The sequence below is a fragment of the Nothobranchius furzeri genome, chromosome 3 (assembly GCF_043380555.1).
Source record: "Nothobranchius furzeri strain GRZ-AD chromosome 3, NfurGRZ-RIMD1, whole genome shotgun sequence".
Taxonomy (NCBI): Eukaryota; Metazoa; Chordata; class Actinopteri; order Cyprinodontiformes; family Nothobranchiidae; genus Nothobranchius; species Nothobranchius furzeri.
In genome coordinates, this window is record NC_091743.1 from 87,989,652 (window position 1) to 88,002,643 (window position 12,992).

General features: G+C 45.8%; 1 protein-coding gene across 1 annotated transcript in view; it reads right to left on the minus strand.

The window, feature by feature from the left end:
- Nucleotides 1–12,992, minus strand: part of focad (focadhesin) — an 83,679-nt gene that overhangs the window by 53,846 nt on the left and 16,841 nt on the right. Inside the window, exon 5 of the mRNA XM_015958191.3 lies at nt 10,674–10,772. Coding sequence (XP_015813677.1) covers nt 10,674–10,772 — 99 coding nt within the window. The remainder of the gene's footprint in view (nt 1–10,673; nt 10,773–12,992) is intronic.

The window sequence follows — 12,992 nt, forward strand, 5'->3', positions numbered from 1 at the left end:
GAGCCCTCTCTTTGTGGCCTCCAAACACCGCGCGCACCCCCCACCCCCACCCCTGACGGCCGACCGGGAGGTGTAGGATAGAGCTGAGGAAAATAATCAAATAATCGATGCATCGAGATGCGGGCATAAACGATTCTGCATCATAGAAGAGCAGCCATAATCAGTTATAGTGGAATGGAGTTTTGTTATTTTAACGGCGGCACCAGCGCGGCATCCGGATCTGTCAGAGCGGTGTTCTCCACGTTTACCGGGTAGGAAACGTTGGTCTGCCTTATTGTGGTACTGCAGGGCTGAGCGCTGGAGTTGTAACCTGACTGAGACCGAACCCAAACCGAATCAGCCCGACTGGTTCTGTTGGATTTGGGCGGTAAATTAGGTTAATTGAGCGGGTTGTCGCACGGCACGCTCGCTCGCTCGATCAGCGACTGAGACAGAGCGAGACTGTCTGCTCACACAAGAGAGAGGATCGGAGGACGTTCCTCCAAACACGCGTTATTAGTTTCATAATTTCATTATTGTTTCTCCTGGAAGCGCTCAGTCAGACCGAGTGCTGTGATGTCGGGAGGTCCGGTCTTGGGGAGGGGGCGGGGTCAATGACGGCGGCTGCTGCGTGATCATCTGTCTTTTTTATTTAGGGACTCGGAGAAGTTAAAAGTAGAGAGAAATAGAAGATGGAAGTTCTTGTTCCACTTTATTCTTTTGTCTCATGATGATAAACTGATGTTAAATTCAGCTGAAAGAGAAACTGGGAGGAAGCTTTGGTTCATTTGAAGTTACAGGAGATCTCGTCTCCTATCTGCTCCTCCAGAGACAGCATGGACATGAGGGTAACATGGTGAGGGTCACACAGGACAGGTTAGTGCAGTCACACAGCTGAGCTGGAGGGGGACAGGTGTTGTCCTGCTTTATATTGCAAGCTTGTGTGTTATGTGAGTTACAGCCAGCGATACAAGCAGCAGCAGCAGCAACAACCCCCCCCCCCCCGGCCCTCTTGCTTCTGGGTCGTTTTGTGTGTGGCCCTGGGACTATTATAATTGAGGACCCGTGCTCTAGGTGTTTACAGAGGTCACTAACCTTGGTGGAACAGCATGGGTTCAACCACAGTTACACTGTGCTGCACAAAACAAGAGAGTGACTAAAACTTTTTATTTACAGCGATCTACAACAAGGAAGAACATCTGCCTGGAAAAGGGTCAAAAAAGAGTCACAAAGGGGGTAAAATGTAGAACTAAAGAGAAAGATATTCTAATGAAATTCATTCTCCACTGATAAACAGTTGTCTGCTTTAGGGGTGTCCACATCCAACCACATGATAGGAAATCGGTCCGGATTAGGGCTGCTCGATATTAGGAAAACCTGCGATATTCGATAACAATGATTAATATTGCGATGCCGATATTACTTGCGATAAATAAAAACTTAACTCAGCAACAAAAATAATCAAAACAAATAAATAAAAAATCATAAAAATGAGAAACGCAAAAGATGTGAGGAAAGGGAAAAGGAACAAGAAAAGGCAATCAGTGGATCCCGGGAAAAGCAGAATCAGCAGAAAGAGCAGAGCAAAGCTAACTCAGGTGTTTGCTAACCATCCAAATTAAGTGCCATCCACCTCGGAGGCGGGCATCTAACCTATGAGAACCCACCCAGTTGGCCAAATGGGTGAAGAGCTTTATTTAGTTGTTAAAAAAAACATCATGCTTCCATTTGATGGACAGAATGCGTTATGTGTAGCAAACATTTGAGCTGACCATTCATTGCGATTTTTATCTGTTCTTTGCGATATGCATATTGTGCATGCTGGTATCGCGATAACGATATATTTACGATATATTGTGCAGCCCTATTCCAGATCATGTGGTTTCTGGGATCGGACGTTTCTTCCCTAACCAGACTCACCCCGGGTTTCCACGGGAGCCGTCAGCAGCACGTTACTGCAGCGGCACGTCTTGCTCGCGTAAGCTGCTGCGTGGCCCTTCCCACGAGACGCGAAGCAGCAGGGGAGCGGCTGTCACCGACAGAGCACGAAGTCACACGAGTGACTTCGTCAGTAAACACAACAACAAGCAGGAGAAAACTACAACATGGTTTGTGTTTTATGTTCTGTCCGTTTTATAATCGCCAATACGGACCTGAAAAACAAAGGAGACCGCTAGCTAGGTGATAACTTCTCACGGGGCCGCACAGTTAGTAACCTTTTTTAAGGTAAAGCAACCGGAAGGCAGTACGTTCTTTATTCTGAAAATCTCGGTAGCTTCTCTCCATTTCCGCGTTCGATTTCCTGTCTTTCCTTCCCCAAAAATGTCGAACTTGACCCGTTTCAGAGGCGTCGCACGTAGAAAATAGAACCGGCGCGTAAAGGCCGCGACATGCTGCTCCTGAGACGCGGCCGACTCGCGCTGCTGACGGCTCCGGTGGAAAAGGTTCTGTTGACCACAGCGGTTCCTATCAGCAGCTATGACGTGCTGCTGACGGCTCCCGTGGAAACCCGGGGTCAGGCTTCAAATTACAGGCCTGTTCTCCTAAAAGGGCGACAGTCTCCACTAGAAGCCCTCAACCTACACACCCGGGGAGCCCGAAACAAATCCAGCAGAGAGCTGATTATTCATGCGCTCATGGCAGCTGCGTCCTGCACACGGCCACAGTAACATTGTCAAAGTGGTGCCAACAAATAATGCATAATTAACAGGGAATGTTCATGTCTGCTCATCTTCTCTGGTAATTTCTGTCTTTTATCCGTGCCTGACGCGCTCTGCCACTGCAGCGGAGCTCATCGCCCGCGCTTCGGTGACTTCACACCACCGGCACGGCCGCACACGCCGCTACTTCTGCAGCGCGGTGCTTTGATCTGCTTAGTTAAAAAGTAACTTAGGAGGTGAAAAACTAGGAAGCCAGGAAACAATATTTCTGGAGGACTGCGAGGAGATGCAAGAAGATGCGAGATAGACAGGACAGGAAAATAATCACGTAAAATAACAAGAAAACAAAAGTCTTTTAAAATAAAATGCAGGTAGATTCATCCCACCACACATTTTTACTTTTATTAAATAATTTATAATTACGTCTTGTTTATATTTTTGATACAATTCAGGTAACCATCAGAACTCAGTCCCACACCCAGGGCCATATCAAGGCATTTGGGGGGGTAAAGCAAATCAGACCCCTCCCAGGTATTTTAAGTGAAGGTGCTATTTGTTTTTATTATGCACAGAAAATGTGGCAGCTGAAAATGGCCTATCACGGTTCGTGTGTGTGAAGCATGTTTACTCTCATGAAGCACATGGACTCTTGCTGCTGCTGCTGCGTCATTTTCTTTCTCACTGAACGAGTGGATATTTTCTTCAGAAGGGGAATCCTCCTCGTCAGAATCAGAGTCTGCCATTACCAGAAAAAGAGCTTAGCCAACAATGACCAGACCCGTCAGCATTGTAAGTTTCTCCTCTCTAATATATAATAATATTAACATTTGCCCTCTGTGTGCTCCGCTCGTCTCCTCTACTCAGTCGGGAATAATTTACACACGAAAAAGGGAATTTCCTAACAAATCCATTCAAGCCCAATGAATCCACTCCAATTATAGCCTCAGGAGAAAAGCCACACTTAAAGACTACAAGATTCAAATGAACAGACATTCAACCACAGGTGAGTCTAAGGATTCATGTAAGAGGTGTCCAGCAGACAGGTGACTATAAAAGGGCGTTACCTACTAGGGCTGTCACGGTAACCACAAAAATGAAATATCGCAATATGAAGAAACCCACCGCGCTGCATCATGGGCCACCGCGATTACTGAACTTGGTTCAACTCAATGATGCATGTTGAGAAGGATGGCTGCACTGGTATCAAAACGAAACGTTACTTCGCTCCTTTGGGAGCACTTTGGTTTTCAGTAGGTCAGCTGCTGCGCAGCCAGAGTCCTTGGCCGAAACAGAGCTGCCACCAGCGGCAAATAAATAAATAAATAAACGCATTTTAAAGTTTTACCTTCTCCTGAATTTTGTTGTTTTTAAGTTCAGTCGGACTCCGACTGTCGGAGAAACAAACGTTACTACGATCTGTGTTGTTACTGCCCTTTGATCTGCATTCAGTAAAGTGTTATAGAAGAAGGCACGGCAATTTTTAACCTTTTTTAAATGTGTAAACATTATGTTTAGATAGTACCGCAATAAAAAAAAAAGTGCTGCAATAACATCGCACACCGCAATATTAAGCCACCCTGAATCACCGCAGGGGGAATTCCTCAACCGCGACAGCCCTAGTACCTAACAGGGAAAAGCCCTTCATGCTGGCAGCAACGGCTCCTCGTGGAAAAAAGGTGAAGGCTACAAGAAGTCAAGCTTTACATATCAGTCAATGAAAGATGGAAGTGCGACCATCTCACTGAGACGTCCAGGCCGTCCACAGAAGTTAACATCTGGACAGGAGCATCTTCTGATGAGAAGGGTTGAAGAAAATCTCCATGTAAGTTTGCTGCAGTTAGCTAAAGCAGTAGAAAGCCGAACTGGAGTGACCGTTTCCTGTGACATCATACGGTGCACGCTGCAGGGGAATGGCATGCATGGGTATCGTCCACGAAGGAAGCCTCTCCTAAAGCCCACGCACAAAAAGCACACCTAGGATTAGCTAGGGCCCATGCTGGAAGAGATGACGACTACTGGGACTCTAGACTCTGGAGTGATGAGACAAACATCTCTGGTTTTGGAACTAATGGTTTCAAAACTGTACGGCGTTGTAAAGGCGAGGATTTCAAAGAGAAAAGCATGGTGCCTACAGGGAAGCATGGTGGTGGCGGTGTCCTTATGTGGGCTGCGTGAGTGCTGCTGGTGTTGGGGAGCTGCATCTCATTGACGGCATCATGAACTCAACAATGTCCTGCTCTATACTGAAGGAGAAGATGCTGCCATCACTCCGTGCACGTGGTCGTCGTGCACTTTTCCAACACGACAGCGAGCCAGAACACACATCTAAAGCTGCTGGTGCATCTCTGAAGAAGAACAGGGTGAAGGTGGTTGGATGGACAAGTGTGTCTCCTGATCTGAACCCAGTCCAACACCTGTGGGGAACTCTGAAGCAGCAAGTAGAGCATCACTCTCCATCCAGCATCCAGGCTCTAGAAGAGGTTCTCCTTGAAGAACGGAAACAGACAGATGTTGTCATCTGTCGCCATCTTGTTCATTCCATGCCTAGAAGACTTGGTGCTGTCCTTGGAAACCACGGTGGTCACACAAAACTCTAGATGTAGTAGTTTTAGTTGTGGGGTGGATTCATTTCTGCTTCAGTCAATTTTAGTAAAACTGCAGATTTTGTATCCAAGTTTTATTATTAACCTTAATTTCTTGTTATGGAGTTAAACACGTGTTCACTAAACCAGCCTGGTGAACATTCTGGAGACTGTTCTTTTGTTCTTCGAGCTGCTGATTACATTTGTGCTTTTTCAAGAGGGTGTACTCATTTATGCTGAGCACTTTAAGCGACATTCAGAGCAACACTACACCACTGCAGCAAAACTAACTTCCCATGACAAATGAGGTGGGGTGGTGGGCACAGCGCTGAACCTCCCGTTATCCTGCTGGGGACTAAAGTGCTCTAAGACTCTGTGGCAGATTGCACGGAGTGCTGCAAGCAGATGATCAAGAATGAGCACCAGTGTGCCTCCTTCATTAATCCTACAGCATTTACAGTTACCCAGCAGTGCCAGGCTCAACAGCCAATCAATGACCAGAATGTCAGCCCAATGGCGCCACCCCGCTGCCCTCAACACATTCATCTTCCCACCAGGGAAGTTAAAGCTGCCAGACAAACGGACCTCAGAGACAGTGATCAAGATGGAAGGAGAAAGGAGGACAATGGGAAAGAATATAACTGTAGGAGAGAAGGAATGGAGATTTTTCCTTGAGAGAAAAACACAAAAATAGGAGGAAAGAGGGATCAAATGCAGAGAAGCAATGGAAATCCTTAAGACACCGATTTAAATGAAGAAAACTAGGCAAAAAGGTCTTTTTTCATCACCTGCTGCAAGTGATTAGGGAGGCCCCAGAATGCTGGCTGAGGAGGCGATCTAAGAACAGTGAGTGGGAAAGTGGGAGTGAAGGGGGCTCAGTTCAGGCTCCAGGAGAAGTATGACACAGCAATAGCTGCAGTGAAAACTCTTCTTTAATCTCCTGACTTGAGCCAGATCTTTTCCATCCTCCTTTTACCTGCATCAAATCAAACCAACTTTATTTATAAAGCGCTTTCACACGCCCAAAACGGACAAACGAAGCGCTGTACACCAATGACAAGCACAGCAATACAACAGACATATAACCATTTAAAATACAATAAGAAATCTCGAGTACAAGTTTGCAATCCATATCAGTGCTGTTTCCAGAATCAGATCCAGACACATTCAAAGCGACGCTGCCCACGCAATCCCAACTTCAATGTCCAAACGCCAGCGAGAACAGATGCGTTTCTAGTCGGCTTTTAAAGGTCTTCAGTGATTTGGCCTGCTTTACGTCGGCTGGCAGCTCATTCCAGAGACTTGGTCCGAGCACTGAAAAGGTACGCCTCCCACGAGACTTCAGGCTGTACCTGGGCACGGTTGATAGTCTCTGGTCAGCTGACCTAAGGGAACGCACCGGGACATGTCGGTGGATGATGTCAGAAAGGTATTTAGGTGCCCCTGAGTTTAACGCCTTAAACACAACCAGGATGACCTTAAACCTGATGTGATAGGAGACAGGGAGCCAATGCAAGGCACGTAGGACTGGTGTAATATGTTCAGACCTCCTGGTAGATGTTAACAACCGAGCAGCCGAGTTCTGAACCGCCTGGAGGCGTGCTAGTGGAGCTTGCCTAAGCCCCACATATAGCGAGTTGCAATAATCCAGCCTGCAGGTAACAAAGGCACGGATCACAGTTTCCAAATGACTACGTGACAGAAAAGGCTTAATTTTCGCTTAGCGGCGTAGATGAAAGAAGCAAGATCTCACGATTCCGTTCACTTGAGCCTCAAATCTGAGCTCTGCGTCCAACTTTACCCCTAGGTCTGATGCGGTGCCAGTGTGGAAAAATCAAGCCCTAGGGTCTTTGGTGGCGTAAACAGAATTACTTCAGTCTTGTGTTCGTTGAAACGCAAGAAGTTCTGAGCCAACCATAGCTTGATGTCCTCCAGGCAGTCCAACAAAGGTTGAATGGTGCATAAACCACCACGCCTAATTGGAAAAATGACCTGGCAATCGTCAGCATATAGATGGAATGACACGTCATGTTTACGGAATAGCTCACCCAGGGGTAGGGGTGAAGAAAAATAGTGGGGCCAAAAACGATCCCTGAGGCACTTCCCAAGGCAGCTCAGCCAGGTCGGAGGACAGTCCCCCAACCTCACACAAAAACTCCTCCCTGTCAAGTAAGATCTTATCCACTGCATGTGTACAAAACACCAGATCTATGCCTCCAGTCCCAAATGTAGAGGGAAGACTGTTGGAAACGGATGCTTACGGCTAAACCCATTCATTCTTAGATGTATGCAGTTATCCTGTGGTCACATTTGTGTACTGCAGTCCGTGTCTCAGAACAAACAAGTTCATTCTCAGTACCATTCTTACCAGAACACTGCTACCTTTTGTCAGCCGACGCAGACTTGGCAACCCTGCAGGATCGCAGATCGTAAACTGTGACTACCGCCCTCTCAAGCCCCCATAGTCCAGTAAATTCATGAAGCCAACAAGGAAGTGCCAATAATTGCAGTTCCACCCTCATCCACTAGGGGTTGGCAACAGAAGTGAGCATATCCTCATTGACTCCCATGTTAAAAACGAAGTAAGCGTGTTTACAGCCTGGTTCAAAATAACATTTTAGGTTTAATAGCTCTAGCTTACAGTCATGACAACTCTGAGGGGGTGAATCTTTCTAACTTTTCTGTTTAGGTGTCATTTCACGCTTAAAATGATGAATAATTAGATTTGATTGACAGGTTGCACAAGCGTCAGGCTTGCATCAGCGCTAGCGGTTGGCTCCGGGAAAGGCCTCTGAGTGTTTGTGTTAGGATGTTAATCATGGAATTATCTGGACAGAGGGCAAAGCTGTGGTTATCATCCAAGAAGTCTCTGCTTCATTTTTATCAGTAAGTACAATTATATTTCTGTACTTCATTTTTCTGTTTGAATGGGGATAATGCTGTGCATTTAACGTAACACTGCTCGGTGAAACATGTTAGCGGTGTTGCTGGCTGGGTAATGAAACTTGAGTGGGTGCCTAGCTTCTCATGTCTCCCAGCGAGGAACTGTTGTTAAGATGCAGGCGACTGGCCGCCAGGAGCCGTGTCCACGCGGCTCACAGCTCCTCTTCCTGCCCGTGAGCGCCGACACGGCTCCTGGCTCAGCGTCAACAACGGCAACCTTGCGGATCTTTGACCGCGTGGTGGACCAGCGAAACCCGATAGCCTCTGCTATATAAACATATACTTGCTCAGCTCACCTAGCTCTAGTTTATTTACCCAACAGGCCGGAGGTGCCTTCCCTTTTGAATCATTCAACCGTTTTTCTCACTAAAAGTGCTAGCATTACCATGTAGCAGAAGCAGCTAATGCCCTGCTGATTTCCAATCGCCAGCGGAGGAGTGGAGCTGACGTAAGTGGCCAGGATGTTTGGATCCGATCACAGCAAACTGAGGCTCTGCTTGTACTTTTTACATTCCATATTAGAGCTCCACGGGTGACCAGCAAAACTACAGCCTCGCACAGAAGCTAGAAGCGCGGGTTAGCTGTCCCGGAGCTCCAGGGATTAGCTCAGTTAGCTAGTAGCTACACTGGTCCATTTTGGTTCATTTGGACCCTCAGCTCCACCTCTTTTCCCATTTTTGGATTGTCTGGGCGTGACAAGACGTGTGACGGCCAAAAAGGTGGTGGTGGTGGTGGGAACTGCATTTTTTGCCTCAAAAATAAATGTTTTTATAAAAGTGAGCGTTGCAATGTCCAGTGTCTGTCTATGGTTCCTCTTCCGCCTACTTAAAAGGAGAAAAACTGGCAACCACCCAGTTTGCTGAGAAGGAAATCAGTGTAACCATCCTTCCAACATTGTTGACACATGAGACAGTTTAGTGATTATTTCACAGAGAAATTCTTACACATTTAAGCAAAAGATGGGAAAACTGGCAGCTGAGGTGATAAAATGGGTGACTTTCAGCAAAATTTGCAGACATGTAGACTCTCACGCACACTCACACACAATACCAGCAGTCAGCCCCCCCTCCCCCGTATCTGAACCGAAATACAAACTAGAATCTGAATCTATCGTCTAAGATATCTCCCTACAGTCATTCATCATCTAATTACTTATTGATGCATTCATTTTCTGAGCTGGTCAAACTACAGGTAATAACGTCCTTTACTAGCTGCGGGGAACGATACCAGGGCGATTTGGACCAGTGGTGCCAGTGTTCGGCAGGCGTCGCCTCTTGTCACACACAGTAAGTTGTTACATGGTCATGTCTGGTGTTGGCACTCGGGTGTTTTACGGTGGGGAGCACTTTCTGCAATTCCATCCATCCATTTTCAGCTGCTTATCCGGAGTCGGGTCGCGGGAGCAGCAGCCTAAGCAGGGAGGCCCAGACTTCCCTCTTCCCAGCCACTTGGGCCAACTCCTCCGGGGAATCCTAAGGCGTTCCCCGGAAAGCCAAGAGACATAGTCCCTCCTGTGTCTTTCACTGGGTCTCCTCCCAGTTGGACGTGCCCAGAAAACCTCACCAGGGAGGTGTCCAGGAGGCATCCTGACCAGATGCCTGAGCCACATCAATTGGCTTTTCTCAATATGGAGTAGCAGCGGATCTACTGTGAGCCTCTCCCAGCTTCTTAACCTATCTCAGCCTATCTCGTTCTTTCGGTCACTACAAAGCTCGTGACCATAGGTGAGGGTAGGAACGTAGATAAATGATCAATTAAGAGCTTCGCCTTCCATCTCAGCTCTCCCTTTCTACACTTCTAACAATAACATACCTTCGCCATTAGAGGAAGTGTGGTTGTTTGCTGTCTTGTTATTGTTCCGAACAACTCATTAAAGGAAGTAAAACGCAACGACTGACTAATTATTCACTTCACACACACATTTCACTGTCATACTGACTTATTGGTTATTTAAAAAGAAACTTGAGATATTTTTAATAACCATTTGCTTCTAATTCACTGTTAGCTCAATGTTAGCCTCAAGCCTTCTTTACCTGATATTTGGGTGAAACAAAAAGATGCCATGGGCATCTGTGGCTAGTTACCACCAGTATGTGATGTGTATGTGCATGGGTGAATGACTGTTGTGTTTTAAAGTGCCTCGGGGCTTCTAGGCCTCTGGAAGACACTTTAAATACAGGTTTTTTTTGCCAGGTTTAAGTTGTTTCAATGACCATTGAGGGTTTTTCTTTCATTACCAGAAGGGTACCCACTATCCACATCTCTATTTGCTACAAGGTTCATAAAAAGACTTTTAGGACTGCCCCTAATCCAAACAAGTGACTTTTTTCTGTTCTCATTTTCAGGTTTGATTGGTCACTTGACATGTTTTCCAAACAGGAGTCTATAAATCAGGTTTGGCTTCTATTAGCCGTTACATTGGCTCTGTCTGAGTGCTGTCACAACTCATCTAAATATGAAGTGAGTAGATGATGAACGCACAATCAGACAGGTAAGATGATGAACTTACCTGACAGAATACGGACAGGTGAAAGGTGTTTTCCCATGTTCTTGGTCAGCCTGCATCTTCAACATTTGTCCCATGATTCGGATTAGTCCCTGAGTATTTCTGTTCACAGTGCAGAAAAAGGAACAAAAGTCCCAAAACAAGTTATTTGTATGAGTGCTGAAGATTCAGAACATATTCAGACGGATCACAGCATAAACACTACAACAGTACTATATAAGAAACATCCAGCTGGGTTAAATGGTTAACATGACAACACAGCAACATATCTGGATGTAGAAAACAATCACCTACTTTGAAAAACTTGGAAATCTTTTTGCTCTACAGCCTTAAATGGAATACAAACAAAGAATATCTTTTGACAGCTTTACTTATCCAACGCAACCTAACATTCACTGTAGGGCTGTAGCGAAGCCTCGACGACGTCGACGGCTCGATTCTAAAAATTCGTCGGCGTCAGATCCGGTAGTCGACGCACCGCGCCCACTTGTTGCATCCCCAGGAGTTTGTAAATAGAAGTGGAATCTGCCTGTTTTTCCTCTAGTTCGCCCTCTTCTCCGCCTTCACTAACATCTCCGCCAAATACCGAAGACCCGGAACAACGTCCGTCCGCTACTAGATCCCTTTCCCGTTTTGCCCGCCTTCGTCTCCCGGCAACGGATAACAACTTCCGGGGTCAGATGCGCTGCTTCGTCTCTACCGCAGATGTAGAACATCACCGGGAGCGTTTCTACCTTCATTAAGGAGCTTCTTTCAGGCATTAGGAGAGCTGTTTTGGTGGTAGCAGTCTCTCCTCCGTGCTGGTCTGTTTGCTGCTGGGTATTTTTGGTTTATTTAAACTTGGTAACTTGAACTTAACGTTGGTAAAGCAACTGTTAGCGTTTTCGCTAAAAGCTTCTTGCGTTGGGATAAGCTGTTACGTTTTGGTTTAGAGTTCATCTTTTTTGTGGTGCAGATCTCCCTTTTATTACATTTAGAGTGTTGTGGGTTTTCGGTTTAGTTTAAAATATCACCTTGAGTTTGGTTTAACCGCCCAGTTTAGAGTTTGGACCTTTGGAGATCCTTATTTTGGTCCAGAACCCTGTAATCTTTGCCCAGTGGGACATCCCTACTTATTTGTACTTTTGTTTTAATTCCCCACAGGCAGAATTAGTTTTATTATTCCCAACCTGTGGATGGAAAGATTTATATTTTTTGTAGTTGTAAATAAACCTGATCATCATTTTAACTTTTAAATCCCGTTATTGTCCCTTCCTTTTTGCACACGAGCCAAACTCCCCAGGAAGAGTCGTAACACCACTCGCCTCACGCTCATAAGTGACCAAAACAAAGCAGCATGGAGACACTCCGTCTCCAACCACCTCTCAGGCAGCAGCCTGCACTCCCAAGTTCTACACGTCACCAGAACATAACCAACACGATAAAAGCAGTGTTGTACAAAATGGAAGGCCTGTAGTGTTTATTCTCTTACAGTAACAATTGATCAATTTTTTTGAGGAATTTATTTGAGATTTTCTGGTTTTTATTAACTGTGCAATAGAAAAATAATCATTAGATTAACTTTCTAAATAGTCATTAGAATAGTCGACTATTCTATAAAATAATCGTCAGAATAATCGTTTTTAAAATAATCGTTTACCCCCAGCCCTAATTCACTGATAAATATTAATGTAAAAACAAGCAATACTGAGATTAAGACTTTCAGACTCAGTCAGGGGAGGTAACCACCATTTCCTCAGCAGAGGTTACTGGCTTCCAGCTGTGATTGACTGTAATCAATGTGATGAGTCGAGCATAAAAGCAGCTTTTCATGGAGCATTCACTGGCTTGGTAGTGCACTGACAGCAAACAAATGACCATGGGTGGCAAGCCACTTTCAAAAGATCTGAGAGACAGAGACGTAGACAGAAAAATCCTAAAGGTGTTGTCAACGCCAAGAAGCACCGTAAAGTTTAAAGGGACTTTACGAAGTTTTGAATTTTTATGCTCGCGATCGCCCCCTCAGGCCAAAAGCGTAACGGCAGCTTCAATAGTAGGCTCGTGCGCGAGGCGCGCATGCTGTACGTGCACACTCCTTAACAAAAATAACTGTGTGTGTGTGTGTGTGTGTGTGTGTGTGTGTGTGTGTGTGTGTGTGTGTGTGTGTGTGTGTGTGTGTGTGTGTGTCGGAGGACAGAGGACAGGAGAACGCACAGCTAATTAATTAAATAATTTGGTTCTGTACCTTTCTCTTCAGCACAGCCGACAAAGGTTTATGATGGGTCAGTCCTCCTGCATGCTCAGATCATTCCCTTCCCTTGCTTGAAAAATTGTTCCAAAATG